This window comes from Tachysurus fulvidraco, chromosome 9 (assembly GCF_022655615.1).
Source record: "Tachysurus fulvidraco isolate hzauxx_2018 chromosome 9, HZAU_PFXX_2.0, whole genome shotgun sequence".
NCBI classification, from domain to species: domain Eukaryota; kingdom Metazoa; phylum Chordata; class Actinopteri; order Siluriformes; family Bagridae; genus Tachysurus; species Tachysurus fulvidraco.
The window spans coordinates 23675994-23701553 of NC_062526.1; the positions used below are offsets into that span (position 1 = coordinate 23675994).

At 36.3% G+C, this 25560-nt stretch overlaps 2 protein-coding genes across 5 annotated transcripts in view; both read left to right on the forward strand.

Moving 5' to 3' along the window:
- LOC113640723 overlaps positions 1-25560 on the forward strand; it is a 137919-nt gene that overhangs the window by 79774 nt on the left and 32585 nt on the right. Inside the window, exon 1 of one of the 2 annotated variants that reach the window (XM_047818123.1) lies at positions 16207-16334. The exons of the other annotated variant lie outside the window; for it this stretch is intronic. The gene's annotated coding sequence lies outside the window, so the exon portion shown is untranslated. Of the gene's footprint in view, positions 1-16206; positions 16335-25560 lie in introns of those variants that run through there. 2 annotated transcript variants of the gene reach the window in all.
- On the forward strand, positions 10961-20738 carry LOC113637002. Of its 3 annotated transcripts, none has more exons than XM_047818142.1 (8): positions 10961-11089; positions 16690-16992; positions 17903-18211; positions 19100-19219; positions 19660-19812; positions 19900-19971; positions 20094-20164; positions 20376-20738. In XM_047818142.1, the coding sequence occupies exons 1-8, from the start codon at positions 11041-11043 to the stop codon at positions 20487-20489; spliced, it is 1191 nt and encodes a 396-aa protein (XP_047674098.1). In that variant the 5' UTR covers positions 10961-11040; the 3' UTR covers positions 20490-20738. The 3 variants fall into 3 exon arrangements, with proteins under 3 accessions (XP_047674098.1, XP_047674100.1, XP_047674099.1); XM_047818144.1 differs by having other exon boundaries at positions 10962-11089; positions 20109-20164; XM_047818143.1 differs by having other exon boundaries at positions 10962-11089; positions 19103-19219.

Here is a 25560-nt window from a genome sequence, read left to right on the forward strand (position 1 = left end):
AAACAGGGTAATCAACATCAGGGAAGCACAGAACATGCGACAAAGAGTTACCAATATCCTTTGTTCAGCCGCAAAAGCAACCCTGCTTTTGCTCTTCTTGGCCTGAAGATCAGCCCTGCAACACTTAACAGTCTTTCCCAGGCTGCTGAGGCCGGGAGTGGCGTATTAGGTTTAAGCCATAGCTGGCACACAGCTTGGAAGGACTTCAGTACCTTTACTGTGTCTCCTGGGCACCCCAGGTACACATCCAACTGCTGGGTCGAATCAAGAAGGCTGGACTTCTTCAAGCAGGAAAAGAAGTCCTCTTCCTCAGATGATTGGGAGCCCTCACTGATGTGATTCTTTCCTGACAGTCTAAGTGGTTTCTGATGTACAGTAGTCAAGGCCTGCAGAATAAAAACAAAAATCAGGGCAATTTAGACCATATGACACTATTTGACCGCCCTTGTCTGCTCCTCCCGTTTCCACAGGAAGAGCACAGGAAGAGATGGCGTGACTACATGTGATACAGAATAGCATGAAATACCCTTTTATTAGAGAAATGCAGAACACAGTGTGAAAATGAAATATTTTCCTTAATGTACATATATCATAAAATGTCAAAGTCTGCAAATACATCATCGGTCCTAACTGTTACGGTGTTCATTACAAAAACGTCATGAAGAAGCATGTATTCACTATAACATTTCCGTCTTAAATTTTCGCCCACAAATTAATTCTGTCATTTTGTCAAGGTGTTAATGATCAGTCTAATTGCTAGAAACATATAAATCCTCCAGTGACCCGGGTATGTAATGCTTCATGATGGCACTGCTGGCACTGTTGGAGGAGTATGCCAATGGCAGAATAAGGAGAGAACGAGTTTTCAAGGACCATGATGATTTCCTGGCCTATGATGATGACTGGCTAATAAGCTGATTTAGATTCCTAGAGCTGTGCTCTTGGATCTATGTGCTGAATTGGGTCCAGTATTAGAAAAGGCAACACGCCGGAACCATGCCATCCCAGTCCAAATATATGTCCTCACCACTCTGGGGTTCTTGGCAACCGGCTGTTTCCTGTAAGAATTGGCAGACAGGTAAATTATTTATATAAAAAAAACACTATAAGTTATCCTCAACTTTGTCTCTAAGACCTTTTTGTATATGAATTAATTCTATTGGAATCTATCATCTCACCCTATAGGTCTGGTATATCACAGCCCTCCCTGAGTGCCATAATATCTGTCGTTTTGATTGGTATACTTAATATGGGTAGTCGATACATCAGGTTCCCCTACACCGTGTGAGAACTGGCCGAAATTAAAATGCAATTTGCAGCAATGTCTGGTTTCCCAAATGTAATCAGTGCTATTGACTGCGCTCATGTTACTATAATGAATTTGCTTATGTTAACAGAAAGCATGTGCATTCTATTAATGTACAAATCATATGTGACTCCAACATGACCCTCACAAACATTGTGGCACGCTGGCCTGGTTCAACACGATACCTTTATCTTGACATATAGCAGTGTAGGGAACAAACTAAATGCAGGCGCAGTACGTGATGGCTGGCTTCTTGGTGAGTTTAACAATATTAAAAAGTAGAAACTGTAACAATTTTGCTTTTAATATAATTATAACAATGTTGCTTTTAATATAATTATAACCTGCAGGCAACAGTGGCTACCCCTGATATGCTGGCTCCTCACCCCATTTTTAAACCCGCAGAACGCAGAGGAAACTCATTATAACGAGGTCCACTCTCGTGCCCACGCAGTTGTGGAGCATGTAATGGGCGTGTACAGGGCGGGATATGAGGCTGGTTCACGTACGCACATCTGCGGGAACATTGCTTACAGATGTAGTACGCACGGTTTTATAAATCGGAATTTTGTCATATCCCTATGCATTTTTATTTGAGCGGTACCGTTTTTCTTTACAGTCAGTAAGATAATCTCCATAATCTCATCCATCCTTACATCAGCCATAGCGGCCGTGCTCTTACATCCGAGCAGATGCTTTGCGTTGCCTTACGTTTCTTTGCAAATGGTAGTTTTCTGTATAACATCGGGGATGCAGAACATATTAGTAAGGCTACTGTTTGCAGAGTGGTCAGGAAAGTGTGCCTCGCTCATAAAGGTAGGGTTTCCGATTTTTGAGAAATGCTTCAGAAAACTGACTCGGGCCGAAAACTAAACAAAAATCAAAACAAACATGTAGCCAATGAGCAGAAAGGGGCGTGTCTTGTCAATATGCGACGGAGAGAGTGTTCAGTGCGCATGTGTGACATTAGCAGAAAGCGGTTTTAACATTGACATGGCGAATAAAAACAAAGAAAGAAAGCGAAGAAAGGCTTACGATAAGGCAAGAAGTAGGACGTGTTAATAGAGGATCAGCTTTCCAGCGCTGGAGAGAACTGAAGGAGCAGGAAATTGGCCACATATTCACAGATTGGAGTTTCCCCGAGTCAATAACTCCTGAGCTAAACGCTGTTACTACACAAATAGCACCTCTTTTCTATCGTATTAATGTAGAGAGGCAGCTACAACCGCGTTTTGTGTAGTAACAGCGTTTAGCTCAGGAGTTATTGACTCGGGAAATTCAACTTTTTTCCTTCTAGACAGGTGAGTAACGTTGGTTTTGCTTTGTTACACAGAACTAATATATTCCGTCCTTTGCATGATTATGCTTTTGTGTCATTTTTGCCTGTTTGTTTATCTGCAACCGTATTGTTCTTCCCTTCAGCTATAATAAAGACACATTTCTTTCCATTATTTGCCTGGGTTACGTATGTGTGGGCGGAGCTATCAATACAGGGGTGGCACCCGTTTGGGTTAGGGGCGTGTTTGTTTTGCTGATTTCAAATATCAACATTGGCTTTCAGAAATCGGAGACCCCACCTTTAAGCGCTTTCTGACAATTTTTGTGTTGTTTCCTGATAAAATAAAATACTGTTCTTCCGGTTTCACCACTGATATTATAACAGTTGGGAATTTACTCTAAAACAGTTCTTAATTACTAACTACAAATTACATCTTCAACCAGTCTAATTGGATTAATGTAATAATTACTATCTGTAGAAAGTATTGGTCTATTTACTAATTTGGTCTCCTTACTTATTAATTTTAACTTTCTAAATCCCAAATCAACCTCAACCACTTGAAAAATAAGGAGAGACAAGAAACTGCATTTCTACTGCATTTAAATAAACAATATACAATTGCATGAATTATCCTTGAATTGAACAAAGTGTGTAATTAAATGGAGAAGTTTACATTAAAAATTGAAATAAATTTAAATTTAAATCTATTTTTAAAATACACCTTTTAAAATTTTATGTTAAATCCACTATTGTCTTATTTTTATATTTTTTATATTTCATTTTTTATTTTTAATTTTAAATAAAATACTTCCAGTTCTCTGGTGAGAAATATGCAGACTTTTTTTTGTCTGACGCTGTTGCCATGGTAATTTTTGCCTTGATAATGGCTTTTTATAGTCGTGGTGCACACGCTTAACTCAGAGTCAGTCAATTTAGGGTTGATTAAACAAACTCATTTCTGCTGTTCTGTAACCAAAAACTCAGAGTTTCCCATCTCAGGGTTTGTCAACTCAGAGTTCAAGTTTAAACTCAGAGTTGGTTGAACCTCCTTTCTGAAACAGGCCCCAGGTCCTACACCTGACCCCAGAATCTAGACAAAGACACAATATTAATGCTGCAGATGAATATTACTCCAACTTGATTTCAAATGATTTTATTACCAGATTCAGACTTCCTCTGAGAAAAAAGAAAACTAATGCAAAATGAACATTTATAGAGGACTTTTAACAGTAAACATTGTCACAAGCAGCTTTAAAATATTACTTCAAATTCTGACCAAGCTGGAATATGTGAAGGAAATTTTATCCTATTCCTGTTCGTGTGACATTAAGGCTCTTCTTTCTACTTTCTGCAAAAATCTGGATGTCGATTTAGATCACTAATGAGAAATTATCTGTAGTTAAGCTGTAGTAGCAGATTTGTAACACAAGATGGCGTTTCATTTAGTTACTATATTGCCAGGCTTTATTATTATTATTATTATTATTATTATTATTATTATTATTATTATTATTATTATTATTATTATTATTATTATCATCATCATCATCATCATCAGAATCAGAATCAGCTTTATTGTCAGGCATGTTTTCACATGTGAGGAATTTGTTGTAGTGCCAGAAGCTCCACAGTCTAACAGAATGACATATACAGTATAATTGTATGTAAACATTTACAGATTTGAAATGTGCAGTTTAAATATACATATGAAATATACATATACAAATATAGACAATTGTATGTACAAATTTGCAAGTGTGAGAAATGTGCAATTGAGGTATACAATATATACAATTTGTATGTACACATGTTCAATTGTGAAATGTGCGGTTGAAGTAACAGTAAACATTTAGACAATATGTATGTATGTACAGATGTGCAAGTATGAAATATGCAATTGAGGTATACATAGTACAAATATTAGGAGTTGCGTGTTCCATGGTGTTAATTGTTCATCAGATGGATTGCTTGAGGGAAGAAACTGTTCCTATGTCTGGTCGTTCTGGAGCTCAGGGCTCTGTAGCATCGACCAGATGGCAACAGTTCAAAGAGTGAGTGTGCTGGATGTGAGGGGTCCAGAGTGATTGACTTTGCCCTTTTGCTCACTCTGGAGGAGTACAGGTCTTGGAGAGTGCGGAGAGTTGTGCCAATGATTCGTTCATTATTATTATTATTATTATTATTATTATTATTATTATTATTATTATTATTATTATTAAGCTTGTTGTGATAGGACGAGTTATAGGTATAAGTTATAGGTATCAGTAAGAGATAAAGTACCTTCTTTCTTCTGTTTGTAGAATTTTGTTGTACACAAATTATTAGATTAATTATCTGTAGCCCAGCTGTAGTACCAGCTTCGAGACACAAGATGTCGCCACTTAGTCAATAAGCCGTAGCTTTATAATCAAAGAATAAATAAGTAAATAAATCAAATCACTTTTTAAAAACATTTTAAACTGTAAAACATGTTACAAATTAAAATTATACTCCTCTGATTAATCTATGTTCTCCTCAGCTCACATGTGGTAAATGTGTCTTTAAGACTTCCTGTAAGTTTCAGGAAACACACTTGCTGGTGAATATACTGATGAACATTACAGCTTTGTTCCAAACACTAGAATTCCTGTGTGCTATAAGTGAAGTTTATGTTGCAGCTCATGCCCAGTTGTTTATTATTATTATTTTCTCATTTTTATTATTATTATTTTTTTACATATTCTGAAATATTTTAAACATGTTTGGCTTGTAAATTATATATATTTATATTTTTTTTGGTGTGTGTGTGTGTGTGTGTGTGTGTGTGTGTGTGTGTGTGTGTGTGTGTGTGTGTGTCAGCGTGTGCGTGTGCGTGCAATGGAGTAAGTGTTAAAATATTTTTTGAAAAATGAGAAATGACAGTGGTTGTTGTGGTTTCCTGAAAACCAAAGTGTATAAAGAGAGACACTCAGTGTGTCAGTGTGTGTTTCACACTGAGGGACTGGTTTTGTACAGAAGAATCAGTAATGATGAAGTGCTTATATATTTTGTATGTCATGTTTCACATCGCTGCAGGTTTATTTTATTTTCTATTACAGAAAGGAGAGAGAATATTATCCAGTTCTTATTTCAGCTGCTTTGTGTTTAGTTCATGTGGTTTCTCTCCAGACTGGGTTTACAGTAGGCTGGAGTTCAGCTCTGTTCCTAAAAAATAAACCAAACACTGTCAAATGTTTATTAATTAGTAACATTAGATATGTACATTTTAAGACAGCGTTAATCTTTATACACAAGGTAAACATTCATGTCATGCCTTGTGTTATAATGTCCTTATTTAGACCTGTTCACCTTTGATCATGTGGACTTTTTCTTCCTGATTAACTTCAGTCTAAAATGTACTGATGATGAGAGGTGGGCTAATGAATAAGGAGGATTCTACAGTGAGATTATTTTACATCCCTATAATATTGCAGTGTACAATGTTTTTACACATTTACTGAATTACATCTCTCACAATCTGTCTTATTGAATGTATCTATAATAACTCACATAAAGCATAGTAGAAAAGTTACTTCCTGTAACTTGTAGGTCACTTTGTCACTCTGGTCTTAGCTGTGAACCTTTTTCTGCTGTCTCTCTGTCACTGATGTCGCTCTTCACTTCCTACATCATATTTAGAGTTTTTATTTTTTAGAATTAGTTACTTGCATTCAACAACATAACACTCAACAATGGTATATTTGGACTCTCCTATATATGACTTTTCATTATTTTGACACAATTTACTAAAATAGATTCAATTTCAATTTTTGTAAAAGTAAATTAAACGATTAAAATAATATTATTAGCTGATTATCAGTTCATCTTCATAACGTTTTCTATTTTTAATAATGTGTAAACTATTTTGCAAAAGTGCAAATGTGTGGCTCTATGAGCAGTGTGGTGGACTGGTGTAACTTCTAGGTCACTTCTTCACTCTGAGTGAATAGATGTTTGTGAATTTCACACCTTTTTTTTTGCTGTCCCTCTGCCCACCGACTTCACTTCCTACATCACATCACATTTAAAGTCTTTATTTTTTGCACTGTGCGAGAACAGGCCGAAATTAAAATGCAATTTGCAGCAATGTCTGGTTTCCCAAATCTAATCAGTGCAATTGACTGCGCTCATGTTGCTATAATGAATTTGCTTATGTTAACAGAAAGCATGTGCATTCTATTAATGTACAAATCATATGTGACTCCAACATGACCCTCACAAACATTGTGGCACGCTGGCCTGGTTCAACACGATACCTTTATCTTGACATATAGCAGTGTAGGGAACAAACTAATTGCAGGCGCAGTACGTGATGGCTGGCTTCTTGGTGAGTTTAACAATATTAAAAAGTAGAAACTGTAACAATTTTGTTTTTAATATAATTTGTTTTTAATATAAAATATAAAATGTTTTTAATATAATTAATACAATTTTGTTATAATATAATTATAACAGTGTTGCTTTTAATATAATTATAACCTGCAGGCAACAGTGGCTACCCCTGATACGCTGGCTCCTCACCCCATTTTTAAACCCGCAGAACGCAGAGGAAACTCATTATAACGAGGTCCACTCTCGTGCCCACGCAGTTGTGGAGCATGTAATGGGCGTGTACAGGGCGGGATATGAGGCTGGTTCATGTACGCACATCTGCGGGAACATTGCTTACAGATGTAGTACGCACGGTTTTATAAATCGGAATTTTGTCATATCCCTATGCATTTTTATTTGAGCGGTACCGTTTTTCTTTACAGTCAGTAAGATAATCTCCATAATCTCATCCATCCTTACATCAGCCATAGCGGCCGTGCTCTTACATCCGAGCAGATGCTTTGCGTTGCCTTACGTTTCTTTGCAAATGGTAGTTTTCTGTATAACATCGGGGATGCAGAACATATTAGTAAGGCTACTGTTTGCAGAGTGGTCAGGAAAGTGTGCCTCGCTCATAAAGGTAGGGTTTCCGATTTTTGAGAAATGCTTCAGAAAACTGACTCGGGCCGAAAACTAAACAAAAATCAAAACAAACGTGTAGCCAATGAGCAGAAAGGGGCATGTCTTGTCAATATGCGGCGGAGAGAGTGTTCAGTGCGCATGTGTGACATTAGCAGAAAGCGGTTTTAACATTGACATGGCGAATAAAAACAAAGAAAGAAAGCGAAGAAAGGCTTACGATAAGGCAAGAAGTAGGACGTGTTAATAGAGGATCAGCTTTCCAGCGCTGGAGAGAACTGAAGGAGCAGGAAATTGGCCACATATTCACAGGTTGGAGTTTCCCCGAGTCAATAACTCCTGAGCTAAACGCTGTTACTACACAAATAGCACCTCTTTTCTATCGTATTAATGTAGAGAGGCAGCTACAACCGCGTTTTGTGTAGTAACAGCGTTTAGCTCAGGAGTTATTGACTCGGGAAATTCAACTTTTTTCCTTCTAGACAGGTGAGTAACGTTGGTTTTGCTTTGTTACACAGAACTAATATATTCCGTCCTTTGCATGATTATGCTTTTGTGTCATTTTTGCCTGTTTGTTTATCTGCAACCGTATTGTTCTTCCCTTCAGCTATAATAAAGACACATTTCTTTCCATTATTTGCCTGGGTTACGTATGTGTGGGCGGAGCTATCAATACAGGGGTGGCACCCGTTTGGGTTAGGGGCGTGTTTGTTTTGCTGATTTCAAATATCAACATTGGCTTTCAGAAATCGGAGACCCCACCTTTAAGCGCTTTCTGACAATTTTTGTGTTGTTTCCTGATAAGATAAAATACCGTTCTTCCGGTTTCACCACTGATATTATAACAGTTGGGAATTTACTCTAAAACAGTTCTTAATTACTAACTACAAATTACATCTTCAACCAGTCTAATTGGATTAATGTAATAATTACTATCTGTAGAAAGTATTGGTCTACTTACTAATTTGGTCTCCTTACTTATTAATTTTAACTTTCTAAATCCCAAATCAACCTCAACCACTTGAAAAATAAGGAGAGACAAGAAACTGCATTTCTACTGCATTTAAATAAACAATATACAATTGCATGAATTATCCTTGAATTGAACAAAGTGTGTAATTAAATGGAGAAGTTTACATTAAAAATTGAAATAAATTTAAATTTAAATCTATTTTTAAAATACACCTTTTAAAATTTTATGTTAAATCCACTATTGTCTTATTTTTATATTTTTTATATTTAATTTTGTATTTTTATTTTTAAATACATGTTCATATTCTCCATATGCTTGCATAAGCACTTCCAGTTCTCTGGTAAGAAATATGCAGACTTTTTTTTTGTCTGACGCTGTTGCCATGGTAATTTTTGCCTTGATAATGGCTTTTTATAGTCGTGGTGCACGCGCTTAACTCAGAGTCAGTCAATTTAGGGTTGATTAAACAAACTCATTTCAGCTGTTCTGTAACCAAAAACTCAGAGTTTCCCATCTCAGGGTTTGTCAACTCAGAGTTCAAGTTTAAACTCAGAATTGGTTGAACCTCCTTTCTGAAACAGGCCCCAGGTCCTACACCTGACCCCAGAATCTAGACAAAGACACAATATTAATGCTGCAGATGAATATTACTCCAACTTGATTTCAAATGATTTTATTACCAGATTCAGACTTCCTCTGAGAAAAAAGAAAACTAATGCAAAATGAACATTTATAGAGGACTTTTAACAGTAAACATTGTCACAAGCAGCTTTAAAATATTACTTCAAATTCTGACCAAGCTGGAATATGTGAAGGAAATTTTATCCTATTCCTGTTCATGTGACATTAAGGCTCTTCTTTCTACTTTCTGCAAAAATCTGGATGTCGATTTAGATCACTAATGAGAAATTATCTGTAGTTAAGCTGTAGTAGCAGATTTGTAACACAAGATGGCGTTTCATTTAGTTACTATATTGCCAGGCTTTATTATTATTATTATTATTATTATTATTATTATTATTATTATTATTATTATCAGAATCAGCTTTATTGTCAGGCATGTTTTCACATGTGAGGAATTTGTTGTAGTGCCAGAAGCTCCACAGTCTAACAGAATGACATATACAGTATAATTGTATGTACACATTTACAGATGTGAAATGTGCAGTTTAAATATACATATGAAATATACATATACAAATATAGACAATTGTATGTACAAATTTGCAAGTGTGAGAAATGTGCAATTGAGGTATACAATATATACAATTTGTATGTACACATGTGCAATTGTGAAATGTGCGGTTGAAGTAACAGTAAACATTTAGACAATATGTATGTATGTACAGATGTGCAAGTATGAAATATGCAATTGAGGTATACATAGTACAAATATTAGGAGTTGCGTGTTCCATGGTGTTAATTGTTCATCAGATGGATTGCTTGAGGGAAGAAACTGTTCCTATGTCTGGTCGTTCTGGAGCTCAGGGCTCTGTAGCATCGACCAGATGGCAACAGTTCAAAGAGTGAGTGTGCTGGATGTGAGGGGTCCAGAGTGATTGACTTTGCCCTTTTGCTCACTCTGGAGGAGTACAGGTCTTGGAGAGTGCGGAGAGTTGTGCCAATGATTCGTTCATTATTATTATTATTATTATTATTATTATTATTATTATTATTATTATTATTATTATTAAGCTTGTTGTGATAGGACGAGTTATAGGTATAAGTTATAGGTATCAGTAAGAGATAAAGTACCTTCTTTCTTCTGTTTGTAGAATTTTGATGTACACAAATTATTAGATTAATTATCTGTAGCCCAGCAGTAGTACCAGCTTTGAGACAGAAGATGTCGCCACTTAGTCACTAAGCCGTAGCTTTTTAATCAAAGAATAAATAAATAAATAAATAAATCAAATCACTTTTTAAAAACATTTTAAACTGTAAAACATGTTACAAATTAAAATGATACTCCTCTGATTAATCTTGCGTTTCATAATTACTCTTGACCAGCCTCTATGTTCTCTTCAGCTCACATGTGGTAAATGTGTCTTTAAGACTTCCTGTAAGTTTCAGGAAACACACTTGCTGGTGAATATACTGATGAACATTACAGCTTTGTCCCAAACACTAGAATTGATGTGTGTTATAAAGTGAAGTTAATGTTGCAGCTCATGCCCAGTTGTTTATTATTATTATTTTCTCATTTTTTATTATTTTTTAATTTTTTTACATCTTCTCAAATATCTTAAGGACATGCTTGGCTTGTAATATATATATATATATATATATATATATATATATATATATATATATATATATATATATATATATATATAAAATATATTTGTGTGTGTGTGTGCGTGCATTGGAGTAAGTGTTAAAATATTTTTTTTAAATGAGAAATGACATAGTAGTTGTTGTGGTTTCCTGAAAACCAAAGTGTATAAAGAGAGACACTGTGTCAGTCTGTGTGTTTCACACTGAGGGACTGGTGTGTGTGCAGAAGAATCAGTAATGATGAAGTGCTTATATCTTTTGTATGTCGTGTTTCACGTCGCTGCAGGTGAGTGAAGTTATTTTTTATTTTCTATTACAGAAAGGAGAGAGAATATTATCCAGTTCTTATTTCAGTGGCTTTGTGTTTATTTCATGTGGTTTCTGTCTAGACTGGGTTTACAGTAGGGTGGAGTTCAGCTCTGTTCCTAAAAAATAAACCAAACACTGTCAAATGTTTATTAATTAGAGAATAAATAACATAAAATATGTAAATTTTAAGACAGCATTAATCTTTATACACAAGGTAAACATTCACGTCATGCCTTGTGTTATAATGTCCTTATTTAGACCTGTTCAGCTTTGATCATGTGGACTTTTTCTTCCTGATTAACTTCAGTCTAAAATGCACTGATGAAGAGAGGTGGGCTAATGAATAAGGAGGATTCTACAGTGAGATTATTTTACATCCCTATAATATTACAGTGTATGTTTTTACACATTTACTGAATTACATCTCTCACAATCTGTCTTATTGAATTTATCTATAATAAATCACAAAGCATAGTAGAAAAGTTACTTCCTGTAACTTGTATTCCACTTTGTCACTCTGGTCTTAGCTGTGAACCTTTTTCTGCTGTCTCTCTGTCACTGCTGTCGCTCTTCACTTCCTACATCATATTTAGAGTTTTTAGTTTTTAGAATTAATTACATGCATTTAACAACATAACACTCTCAACAATGGTATATTTGGACTCTTTATATCACTTTTCATTATTTTGACACAATTTACTAAAATAGATTAAATTTCATTCATTCATTCATTCATTTTCTACCGCTTATCCGAACTACCCGAGTCACGGGGAGCCTGTGCCTCTCTCAGGTGTCATTGGGCATCAAGGCAGGATACACCCTGGATGGAGTGCCAACTCATCACAGGGCACACACACACTCATTCACTCACTCACACACACACACTATGGACAATTTTCCAGAGATGCCAATCAACCTACCATGCATGTCTTTGGACTGTTGGAGGAAGATTCAATTAAATTTTTTGTCAAAGTAAATTAAACAATTAAAATAATATTATTAAATGATTACCAGTTCATCTTCATAATGTTTTCTATTTTTAATAATGTGTAAACTATTTTACAAAAGTATAAATGTGTGGCTCTATGAGCAGTGCGGTGGCCTGGTGTAACTTCTAGGTCACTTCTTCGCTCTGGTCTTAGCTTTAAATAGATTTTTGTGAATTTCACACCTTTTTCTGCTGTCCCTCTGTCACTACTGTCTTTTTGAACACCGACTTCACTCCCTATATTACATCACATTTAAAGTATTTATTTTTTGCATGTAACTAATTGTAAATTTATAAAACACTTTGTTCACCTTTTCAAAAGTCATAACAGCATCTTTTAATAAAATGTTTTTTTCTTAAAGCAAACAAAGTAGATCAGCTGATTTCTACTTTAGCCTTACCTTTATACATTTAACTTTATACACGCCATTAAATATTCAGTTCTTTATTAAGAAATGTCAATATAAAGTTTCTTATTTTAATTTGTTCATGTAGATCAGGGGTGTCAAACTCTGGCCTGTTGGCCAAATTGCCTTGTAGAATGCCTTGCCACTGTATTGATGCGTAGTCACGAACATCAAGCGTCCCATTCTCTGTTGACAGTCGTTAACGACCATGTTACAGTCACATCGAGCAAGTTAATTCCACCCTCCACAAAAATGGGCAAACTAAAGATGGACAAGAAAGATTAGCTTTCAAGGCAGGTGGGAGGCAGATTATCTGTTCACGAATATAAAGGACAGACCTGTTTGTCTTGTGTGCTAACGGAGCTAACGTGTCTGTAACGAAAGAATATAACATAAGAAGACACTATGTAACGAAACATTATGAGAAGTATAAGGACCTGGACGTAAAGCAGAAGCTCCAGAAGGCAGAGGGGATGAAAAAAAGTCTGGTTTCCCGGCAGACTATGTTCATGAAAGCAAAATCAAAAAGTGAAGCTGCTGTAAAGGCTGTAAGGAGTTATTGTGGCAGCAGAGACGGCAGTAAAGTGTATGGTCAAAGTTTCGAAATGAACACCACTGATGTGTCTTTTATTAGGGGCCGAGCACCGCTGGTGCGAAGCCCTATTGTTTTTGCTCGGGTTTAATATTATGTATTTTTTTTGTTTGTTTGATTGTTTTATTGTTTTGCACACATTGGCCAGTTGGGGTCCCTTAACATGCTCGAAAACTCTTGAAATTTCGCACACATGTCAGAGTCAGGCGGCGCTAGGCTTGGGCAAAGGCTGGAATACGGGCGTGGCAGGGAGGCTCTGTAGCACCCCCTGTAATGAAAAAACAAACATTTGTGCACAGATCGGGCAATTATGTACGCACATGTACGAGCGTATGGTATGCATATAGATCTCATCGACCCGAACAACTTTCGTGCTCTAAACTATGAGCTCCGCCCAACAGGAAGTCGGCCATTTTGGATTATTTCATAATTGCATGCGGTGAACTTTTAAGTAGTCCTCCTAGGGAATTCATGCGATTGATCAAACGTGGTGAACATGATGCCGAGACATTGCACTTGCTAAATCCCGAAGGGATTTTTGATATCTCGAACGGTGCTGCCATGGCGAGGCGACAAAGTTATGGCGAATTCAGAGAAACAGGAAATGTCTAATAACTAAAGCAAACAATGTCTTATTGTGATGACACGCGGTGTGTATGTTCGGCCAAGGATGCTGATCGCAGTGATGTGCCTATTGTGAATCTCAGACATAGCGCCACCAACAGGCGCCAGGAAGTGTGTCAGTCACAAAGGTAGATTTTTTCACAGTTGCATGCAATGAACTTTTAAATACTCCTCCTAGAGGATTCATGCAATTGAATCTAATGCGAAATTGCAAACGGATTTTTGATGTTTCAAACACTGTTGCCATGGCATTGTGTCAAAGTTTACTTTTATTTCAGGCATATTTAAGGCTTTTGGCATGCTTAGATTAACTTGAAATTTGACACATACATCACATTTGTCGGCTGTTAAGTGTGGACAAAAAGGTCAGACAAAGGTGTGTCTCTTAAGTGGCTCACTAGCGCCCCCGTTTGTCTAAAATGTGGGGTTTCATTTACCTACAGTCCCCAAATGGGTCAGTAACAACATAAAATAGTCCACTGACATTTACCCACTTCATGCACTTGCCCACCGTGCATTGTTTTCTGGGAGGCACCGTATAGCGATATAAAAACGTGCGAGGGCCCGCCATCGCTGCTTGCAGCTATATTTTCAAATTTAATTTCTTATGTGTTTGTAATATCAAGCTCTGGTTGTTCCATATCCTTTGTTTAAGCAAAACTAAAGTTTCTTTCTATATGAAAAAGGTTGAACATTACAGATCAGTTGCAGTTAATTTTTCAGTTAATATTCAGTTTGGCCCGTGACTTTATCTCAGCTTTTTATTTTGTCCCACTGTGAATTTGGGTTTGACACCCCTGGTGTAGATCATAGGTCACTAACAGGCGGACCGTGGTCCGGGTCCGAACCCAGAAGCTGTCCAATACTGACCCGGACCTACAGCCAAAACAAAAGGTTCTGATTTAAAATTTGACGGGACGCTTCGACCTTAGAATGACCACCTAATAAAATGTTTAATATTTAATAAACCGAAACAGCAAAAACTAAACTTTTAGCAGCACAAACCAGCTCAAACGGAGCACAAACGAACAAGACTATTTTTGTTGAATTTGGTGCATGTGGGGGGGCTGATGACGTAATCGGCCAATAATGCAGTGTGTAATATTTAATAAACCCGAAACAGCACAAACAAAACTTTTAGCAGCACAAACAAAGCACAAAAGAAGGAGACTATTTTGGTTAAATTTGGAGTAGGTGGAGGGGCTGAGTGACCTAGAATTTACTATAATTATTCTTTTAATATCTAAAAAAAAACCAAAGCAGCACAAACGAACGAGACTATTTTGCTGACGTTTTGCGTTGGGTGGGGGGCCAACTTCATGTTGGTCTTCTACCTTAATCGGTGCAGCTTTTGCAATCTTTACGGTAGTGGTAGTGGGAAAGTACAGACCAATTGCATGCGAGTTAAACCATCCCACTTGATACCACTCAGGGAATCAAGTCTGTGCATTCCTGAAGTAAACACTGCGTCTCAACAAGCCAAGACAGATGAGAGAGAATTAGAGTAAAGTTACACATGAAAGAAAGATAGCGATACATGTAGAAAACAAAGGGAGGGAAACAGACGGGTGAGACGGAGAGAGGGAGAGAAACAGACGAGTGAGACGGAGAAAGGGAGAATAAAGAACAAATGGCGCTCTTCAAAAAAAGAAAAGTGAACAGCGAAAACATTTAATCCAGAATGGACAGACTCATTTCTGTTCACACTTCACACTAAACCAGTGTGTCTCATATGTTCAGAAACTGTGGCACTTATTAAAAGTGGCAATGTGAAACGCCATTATGAGACAAAACATAAAGGTTTTGAACAAACATATCCACTCAAATCTGAAGACAGCGTCCCTGAGACAGTTTTCCCAGGTTCTCTCACTGAGATATAAAAGGGAAAGTTAAGCACTTTATTTAAACATACAATTTTCACATTTTATTTATTTTCTCTTATTTTAAAATGTAGCCCTACTTTTATTTATTTAATGAGATAACATTATACATGTCTACAATCATACATAAATTCAGTTGTATGTTACGTGACAAATATTGTCAAAAAGTTTTTGAATTGTACTGAATTTATTTGATTTGACAATCAGGTATTGATTGCTTGAAGATGTTGATACAACTACTAGGCTACTTAAATATATATCACACTAACTAGTTAGACATTATGATCTTCCGGACCTTTGCTTCAAGAAATTTTCTCTTACTGGTCCTCTTTATATTTTAGTTGAACACGTCTGATCTATAGATAGCTCTGAGCCTGTAGATTCGTGTGTTTTGAAACCTGATCTAATGTTAAAGCAGTAAAGTCCGTGTGTCATGGATGAGCCAAGGCGCATAAGAAGTGCTTTTTCAGGCACAGACAACTACAGGAAGGACGCAGACAATAAGCAGCGGTTTCTTTTGACGGCAGAGACGTGAAATTTTATAATTCAACCGGATTTTTCTTATAATATGATTTATCATCCTGAAACACCAAAAGTAAGAGTACAGGTGGTGCCATGGCTGCTCGGTTGTTTTGTGGTTTTTTCCTTGTATTTCTGTGAATATTGGTCACACAGTGATGATCCTTATACCGTTGGATTCTGTGGAATATCGGCTTTCTGACTGAACCAAGGTTGTGTTTGTGTCGCGTAACAGATGATTATAGGATTATAAAGTCCTACAGATGACATGTTTATGAAGTGTGGGGTGTCCATTTAAGTGCTTGGTGTTGAAATAAAGCTTTATTTTTTATTAAAAATCACGTTTATAGTCGCATAGTAAAGTTTTTCCTGTTGTTTTAGCATGCTGCATGTGTAGATATATAATACATTAACATTTATGAAGCTCATTTGCTTACTATCTTGCATTTCAAAGTTTATGAAGTAAATGTACTGAAGAATAAATATTACCTTAATAGTTCATTTGAAAATATTGTACTTCATGTTGTATTCAGTAGATTCTGAGTGTTTGTATGTTTGTGTCTGTAGGCTGTAATCTCACTGCTCAAACTAAATATGAATACATTGGACTCCCTGGTGGTTCAGTTCTGTTACTCTGCTCCTGCTCTGACCTGCACACCAAACCTCACACATTCACCTGGATGACCTTCAGAACAGGAAAGGCAAATGACGTGTTAAATGATGAACACTACCGTGACAGACTTCAGCTGTTTAATAACACTTCTCCTGGTAATCTGTCTCTGCTCATATCTGACCTGAGAGAAGAGGATGCAGTAGACTACAGGTGCAGAACTGAGAAGGAACACAGAGACATGAGTATTCCTGGTAAAGGTAAATGATTTAAATACACAATAAAAGTTTATATTTAGTGTAAAATCATCCTTGATCATACTTAAAATGAATTATAGTTACATATGTAATAGAATGTCTACTCCATTTACCATAAAGGGGAATTAATTTAGGAGTCATATTTTGACACATCAGTATTAAGTTTTAACATTAAATACTGATTATGGTATCAGACTGACCTGAACTTTGGACTGGTGTTGGATTGGATTTGTGATATTTCTCAGTCTAAACTAAGATTTATTCTCATAACATTGTAGTGTTTATAGAGCTACATGTCAACTGTTATAAGACATAAACAGTAATAAAGACTTCACTAGACGTCACTGTCACTTGTTGAGTTTTTTTATCTTAATATCTGATACATCAGAATAAATTTTAATATGACATTAAACATTAAAACCAAACTCTAATTTACAAAGAAACTCTACATAACACACTAGACCTGGTGTTTATATTAATTAAACATGAACATTGATGAACACAGTCTGTACATCAGCTGATACATTAGGAAGTCTTTTTAAATACATGTCTTTATAAATATTGATTTAGGTTCATGTCACTTATTATTAGGAGTTTATTAAGGAGCCATTTAACCCTATGAAGACGTCCCTAAAATAATGATTTAACTTTATTTATCAGTGACGGTTCAGTGATCACCAGCTTCACCTCCTACTTTGTGCTTTATTTACATTTTTTTTTGGTTAAATCTATTTCTCAGTACTGTGTTCACATTTTTAAATACTACCTATACATTTCACACAGTGAACACAACAGTCTATGTTGACTGAATTATGTATTACTTTTCTTTACTTTGACACAAAAAGGATTAAAAAATATTGTACTTTATATTGTGTTCAGTAGATTCTGAGTGTTTGTATGTTTGTGTCTGTAGGCTGTGATCTCTATGGTGATAAACATCAGGTAGCTATCAATGGACTCCCTGGTGGTTCAGTTCAGTTACCCTGCTCCTGCTCTGACCTGCACACCAATCCTCAGATATTCACCTGGACGACTAACAGAACAGGACACTGGACTGACGTGTTAAAAGATGAGCTCTATCGTGACAGACTTCAGCTGTTTAATAACATTTCTCCTGGTAATCTGTCTCTGCTCATATCTAACCTGAGAGAAGAGGATCAGGGAGTCTACAGGTGCAGCACTGGATTAAAGGAATACAGAGACATCAGGATTAATGTTGAAGGTAAAACATTTGAATACTCAATAAAAGTTTATATTTAGTGTGCAAACAGTTCTGATGAGAACTGAATTATAGTCACATATGTAATAAACATGTCGACTAAATTAACTGATAGTTTTACTCTACGAGTCATAGTGTGTCACATTAAAATGACAGCTATTTGGTGTGCAGGTCAGAGCAGGGTAACAGCACAGAAACACCTTTGTGTCATGTGATTTCTGTCTGATTATCATCACCAGAGAGAGCACAGCCTTCAGAACACACCATTACTACTGTCATAAACCTACATAAACATTAATAAAAGCTTCAGAAGGTGTCCGTGTCCAATCAAGTCAAATCAAATCAAATTTTATTTGTCACATACACATACATACAGAGTACGAAATGCAGTGAAATGCTTTTTGCATCTGTCCGATATTCAAGCATCAAAGGATAAACGGAATGCAATTTGGAATTAAAACCAAAAGCAGGTAGATAAATAAAAAGTATAAACTATATAAAATCTGAAAATATATGTGAAAAAGTAACGCATATACATAAATGTGTATGGTTTAAATGATTGTCCTTCAAGTGTCCATGTGCAGTATGGTGTGTATAAAGTGGCATTGTGCTGTGCAAGTCCAGAGTTAAAGAGTTATAGTCATGTTGTTTTTTCTTCTAATATACAGTCAGAGAAATAAAATATAGAAATATATATCTGATGTCTTTGTCAATTCTCTCAGTTTTCACATCAGCTGACATTTTTTTACACTTCATAAATCTTCATGTAGGTTTGTGTAAGTTGTTGTTTTATGTAGGTGTTATTTAACCTCCTTAACATGACCCTAATTATGTTACCTTTTATTTTTAAAGAAGGGTTTTCTTTAGATTTATTAAGGTTTGTATTTTCAGGAGGAAAAAGAGAAACTTCAACACGCTCAGGGAAAACAGACAGAAGACCTCCATCAGAACAGCCTCAAAGTAAAACATCAAACGCTCCACCTACATCATCCTCAACAACACTGGAACAAGGTAAACAACCACACAGTAGCCTCCTCTGGGTGCCAAAACTTTTAATCAGTACAGAAATTGTATGATAGTATTATTACATTTATTAAAACATTTTATGTGTTGTTGTTGTTGTTGTTTTCACAGTTTTCAGCATTGTGGCTGCTTTTCTGTTGGTGATAGTTGGTGTAATGCCATTTGTTTAATCTGTCTTTGTTTTCTTTTAATTTACAATCAGAGAAATAAAATATAGAAGTCTATATCTGATATCTTTGTCAATTCTCTCAGTATTTACATCAGCTGACACTTATTACACTTCATGTAGGTTCTTGACAGTTGTTGTTTATGTAGGTGTCATTTAACCTCACAGACATTTATTCATTAATGTCTAGGTGTGAATGTCATGTGTCATATTACTAACAGTGATTAACAGACTTTAGATTTAATACATTTTATATTTTCAGGAGGAAGAAGAGAAACTTTAACACGCTCAGGGAAAACAGACAGAAGACCTCCATCAGAACAGCCTCAAAGTAAAACAACAAACTCTCCACCTGCATCATCCTCAACAACACTGAAACAAGATGAACAACCACCACACAGCAGCCTCCCTCTGGGTGCCAAAACTTTTAATCAGTACTGAAAATGTATGATAGTATTATTACATTTGTTAAAATATTTTATGTGTTATTGTTTTTTCACAGTTTTCGGCATTGTTGCCGCTTTGCTGTTGGTGATAGTTGGTATAATGGCATTTATTTGTTGGAAGCGCAAAGGTACAACAAACACACAGATTTTGAAATTGAATAATTAGTACAATTTCCACAAACTTCCTTTTGTGTCTCAATCAAAGCAAGTCAGTCAGTAATTAAATAAGTTTGATGGTGTGATTTCTGAGGTCTTTTCCCATTAGGAGGAAGACGTGGAAAGAACAAAGTTACTGAAAGACGTCCAAAGCAGAAGGATCAGGTTAGTTTACATGCAGGCCTGGATTCAGCTGTATTTTTATTGTCATGTGACATCTTTTAGTCTTAAATGTACAGAAAAACACATGGTGTAAATAAAGAAGACATATTTGGAGATTTGTGTCATCTTTACAGGATTTTACCTGATTCTTGGGGACCACAGTAGAAGTAACAGAAGTGTTATATGTAGAATTTTCCTCTTCTGTCTTTCACAGACTGTGCCTGATGTTACTTACTCTACTGTAAGCCACATTCACACAGCCGGAGCAGCTCGGGTCCAGATCAACGTCGAAGAGAAAACTGAATACGCCAGCATTGTAACAAATTAATTTGCAGTAAAAATATAGAATAATGCTGAAATCATCTACATAATCTTACAAATCATATTTTGAGTGTATGTGTCATTTTATATATTGTGTAGCATTCTTTTTTTTTTAAATGAAAGGAAAAAAGCTTGTTTTCTGTTGTGAATGTGGCTGTTTGTGAATGTCGTGGGAAATTCACCAGGACTGAATGTGTATTTTGAAATTAGTTTTTGCAACACACTTAATGTTCATTAAAGCATTTGTGACAGTGTTCTTGTTGAGTTTGGAGTATTACACTTTTTTTCTTTCTGCATGTCACAATGTCGGTTAAATGAAGATGTGAGAAAGAGGAAGTTGACGTTCTTCCATCAGCCCCCACGCTGCCCTGATCACAGTCATGAAGTGACTCTGACATGCTGAGTGTCTCACATTGACTGTGGTTTTAAGTGTGAATACTTTCAGCATTTTTGTTAAAAAGTATCATGCATGTGGGAGGGAATCACTGTTCCACCTGTTGTCAATCTTAACATCCACTACATTACATGGCAACGTACACAGTGACCTGACTGATGCTTTATAATGTCTGCCATATCTGGTATTATTATGTGAAGTTATCTTTATAGCGTGAGAACAAGTGCTGATGAATCAGTCCTGTGGTGGCACAGCTAACATTACATCAGACTCTATTAGAGTTCAGTTTATTACCACATAAGGTCTTCCAGGAATCGGTTCGGCCCACTGAAATGTAGAAGTAGATATAAATCTTTTGAAGGAGGTAGTACAAGGAGTCAAAACCTTTATTTTTGAGCTGCAAGCATTAGAACCCTGTCAGAAATATCAAATCTTACCCGGAGCTCTACATCTCACTTTGTTTGAAACATCTTTTCTATAAAAAGATGAAATCTAATCATAGAAAACTGCTTTAGATGTAGAAAACATGCAGTATCAAATTTCTGAGTGTTATTCAGCTGAGCGTGTTTATATTTTGGCACAAATTACTTATAAAGTTTTAAAAAGTCACTTTAATTGCTGCTGAATTGGTTTTCATATACAATGTTTAAGGATATTTAGGGATCTTGTTTTTAACACATTCATGTTTACATTTTTTTAATGTGTGCTCATGTCATTATTTGAGGTACTGTGTTTTGAATGTTACTGGGTCACGACAGGTAGAATTTCTTGATAATATTTTAGTACATAATAATTAATTGATCACTTAATTATTTTATTTCTTTTTTGAAGCTTTTAGAGGATTAAACGAACTCACAAAAATCCATCCAATCACAATCCTGTTTCTTGCATTATCTTGAGCAATGTAGCCAATCTAAATCCTCCATGGATGACATGTGACATTAGAGCTGCCCAATCACTATCATGAAATTAGAACGGATCTTTTTTACGCCCCTACCTATATTCCGATTAATCCCGCCTTCTGCACTGTGATTGGTTAACACTAAACCATTCTGTACTCGGATTGGTTCTTTTGGTTACTTCCGAATCCTGAATACGAGTGGAATAAAAACAACAACACGTCTGAGTAGCTGTTAGCTTCTCGGTCTGGAAAGTGACATTTTCCTTCAGTTTAATGTCCTTGTGATACAACAAGAGCTTAACGTTTAAAGGTTTGGTGAAATTGTGAGCGGTTTTGTCGGTATTTAAGTAAAAAAATGTTAAACTGAGCTTTTATTGGGTAAGTAAGGAAACATACTAGTAACTATAGTATTAGCAAAATGCTACAGTATTAACAGCGCTACCTGGTGCTAACCATAGATAGCTGACACGTTACTTATAACCTTCATTATTTATCTAACCAGTTAAAACAGCTTCTTATTGAAGCTAGACAGTTTAAATACAAACTAAAACTGTCTAAACTAAAACTCCACGCGAATCCTGAACATATCACATGTGTAGCTAAACAACATATTCGTGATAAAGATACAATTCGCGTATTCACGCATATGTGAGATATATTGTGTTTGAGCATATACTTTCATCGTTTTGGGATTTTGTTTAGTTGTTTAGCTACACGTGATATGTGCAGGATTGGCGTGGACTATGAACTGTGGATGAATGAACAATGGAACTATGGTGACTGTATGATATGCCTGTTCCAATAAAAGACAGCATATAAAGAACATTTGCCTTTTATTGATACGCGTTAATTAATAGCTCACTCCCCAGACACGATTCACCTCTAACTTTAGTGAAGGGTCAACCACAATTAAGTCAAAAAACTGAGTTTCCCCCGTACACACAAAAAACCCTCCCTCTATCCCAGGTGCACTCATTTATTCATTAAAAGAAATTGCCCCGTACTGGTTTAACATGGTATGTTCATATAAGGCTCCTACACACCGGCCCCTTAATTGCTTATGGCAATTACACAACGTTCTAGTATACTGCTTTTGGTATGAACTTTTACTGAACGTACCAAACCCTTTTTATCTGGATAAGTATCTATGATTTTTCCAAGTAACCAGGAGCCACTTGGTGCAGTATTGTCAGCAATGATGATAATGTCTCCCAAAGCAAAACTGCTTTGCTCTTTGTTCCATTTCCTGCGCTTCTGTAGCAAGGGTAAATATTCTTGTACCCATCTTTTCCAGAATAAATCAGCAATATACTGCACCTGTCTCCATCTTCTTTTGGAATACAGATTAGACTTTTCAAATAATCCAGGTGGCAGAACAGGGTTTCTTCTTAAAAGCAGGATGTGATTTGGTGTGAGGGCTTCCAGGTCACTGGATAATTTAGAGATAGGTCAGTCATTCAAAATTGCTTCTGCTTCACACAAAACAGTTTGCAGTGATTCATCATCCAATGTTTGTTGTCGAAGGACAGCACAAAGAATTTGTCTGACCATTCGAATTAAGCGCTCCCATACTCCTCCATAATGAGAACCTGTAGGAAGATTAAAGCTCCATTGTATTCCCTTCTGCAATAAAGCCTTTTGAATCTTTTTATTGTTTAAAGCAATAAGAGCCTCCTTTAACACTCGTTAAAGAGTTAATGAAATTGGTCCCGTTATCGGATCGCATGTGAGAAACTTGTCCACGACGACAAACAGATCTGCATATAGCAGTAATGCATGAGTCAGTATCTAGAGAGTATGCCATTTCCAAATGGACGTATCTACTTGCCATACAAGTGAAAATTACCCCATAGTGCTTCAATTTACTCCGTCCTCTTTTTACTTCAATGGGGCCAAAAACTAGCAACAGTCCATTTGACTCCCACAATTTTATTCTTGAGCTCCACAATTTCTTCTTGAAATCTTTCCTGTTGACTGAAATGAATAATGCTAATCTCAGTTTCAGACAGGTCTTTTACAGTTAAACTTTGTCTGCCCAGAGAGACAAAGTGCTTTAAATTCCTGTAACTTGGCATTTACAGCAGCATTGTTATTCTGTTGCAAAGTCATAATCTCCTTTCTCTTATGACTCAATTGCATGAGAAATTTCTTCAGCTTCAAATACCAAGCAGCTGCCACCTTAAGACGTTTCCAGTTTGAATAGTAATGAATAAGTCGACTGGTGGCGTTCTGTTCATTTTGCAATGTCACAGCGTTTACCTTCAACTCCTTCTTAACCTCAGGGTCATCAGCACTTGAAACCAGTTTCCTTATGGGACACAATGTGTCACTTGACATACTAAGAATGCTTGGACTTTCAATCCATCTCTGATTTACTAGAAAATGTTCCACCTTCAGTCCACGAGATGCATCATCGGCTGGAATTTCTTTGGAGGGAACATATCTCCACTGCTGAGGTTGTGTAGCATCTCTGATAAAAGATACTCTGTAGCAGCAACCAGTAGCCGCTAAGAGGCTGAGTAGAGGGAGTTAAAGATGACGAAAAGGAATAGAAAAGGAAGTAACTGTAAATCAAAAGAAACGTTCAAAGGAAGTGTATATCCAAAGAAACGAAACGAAACGAAACGTACGAAAAGAAACGGTCAACAGAAAGTGAGTGTCCCAGCTACTCACCCCCTTTCCACCTCCATCCACGTGCAAACTCCCAGATTATATGCACCTGTGGACACCAAGTGACGTAACAAAGGAAAAGTGGCAATTTCAAAATAAAAGACATCAAAACCTTACCGGGCACTTACACACCAGCCCCTGATTATTACACCCAAAAAAAAAAAAGTAATAATCATAATACGATACAATCACAGTAGACCAATGTCCAGTTCTTCAATGTTTGAACAATATCTGTAATAACATGCGAACCAATCCAACTAAGCCTTCAGAATGTCATTTGAGAGTTCTCAATTTATGTAAACTTTAAAACGTCATTAAACAACTAAAAGTTCTCAGTTTCAAGAAGAAGGCAAATTTTAGTAATAGGTCTGGTCAAGTAGGTACTCTTGGTCTTGATTTTTACTTGACGTATCAATCCCTTTTTATCTGGTATGATATGAATAATTTTGCCCATAATCCATGAACTTCTTGGAGCAGTATCATCCACTACAAGCACAATATCGCCCACTTGAAAATTGCGTTTCTTCACCAGCCACTTTTGGCGTTCCTGTAGTTCAAGTAGATACTCTCCGATCCACCTTTTCCAAAATAGATCCGCCATGTACTGGACCTGTCGCCACCTTCGACATGAATACAAATCGTCCTTCTCGAACAGTCCAGGTGGTAAAGATGGCTGAGTCCTCAACAAAAGAAGATGGTTAGGAGTAAGGGCTTCCAAATCATTAACATCCATTGATGCTCTAGATATAGGACGATTGTTAAGGATTGATTCAATTTCACAAATTAGTCACAAATTAGTGTGTGTAAACCCTCCTCATCCAAACTTTGTCTTCTAAGGATAGAATTTAGAATCTTCCTTACGGACCTTATAAGCCGTTCCCAAATTCCTCCAAAATGTGAACCAGACGGAGGATTGAAGTTCCACTTGATTCCTTTTTGAAGCAAAAATAAATTGATTTGATTATGATTCCAGTTGTTTTTGGCTTCCTGCAACTCACGTTGGGCACTGACAAAGTTCGTACCATTGTCTGAACGTATCTCGACTACTTGTCCTCGACGTGCAATAAATCATCTTAATCCATGAATAAATGAGTCTGTATCAAGTGAAGATAA

Bases quoted from the DNA above. Each gene is read 5' to 3' on its own strand.
- LOC113637002 (XM_047818142.1), top strand. From the start codon at position 11,041: ATGATGAAGTGCTTATATCTTTTGTATGTCGTGTTTCACGTCGCTGCA. The intron at 11,090-16,689 runs GTGAGTGAAGTT...TTGTGTCTGTAG, and splicing joins CGTGTTTCACGTCGCTGCAG to GCTGTAATCTCACTGCTCAA. The intron at 18,212-19,099 runs GTAAAACATTTG...TTGTATTTTCAG, and splicing joins CATCAGGATTAATGTTGAAG to GAGGAAAAAGAGAAACTTCA.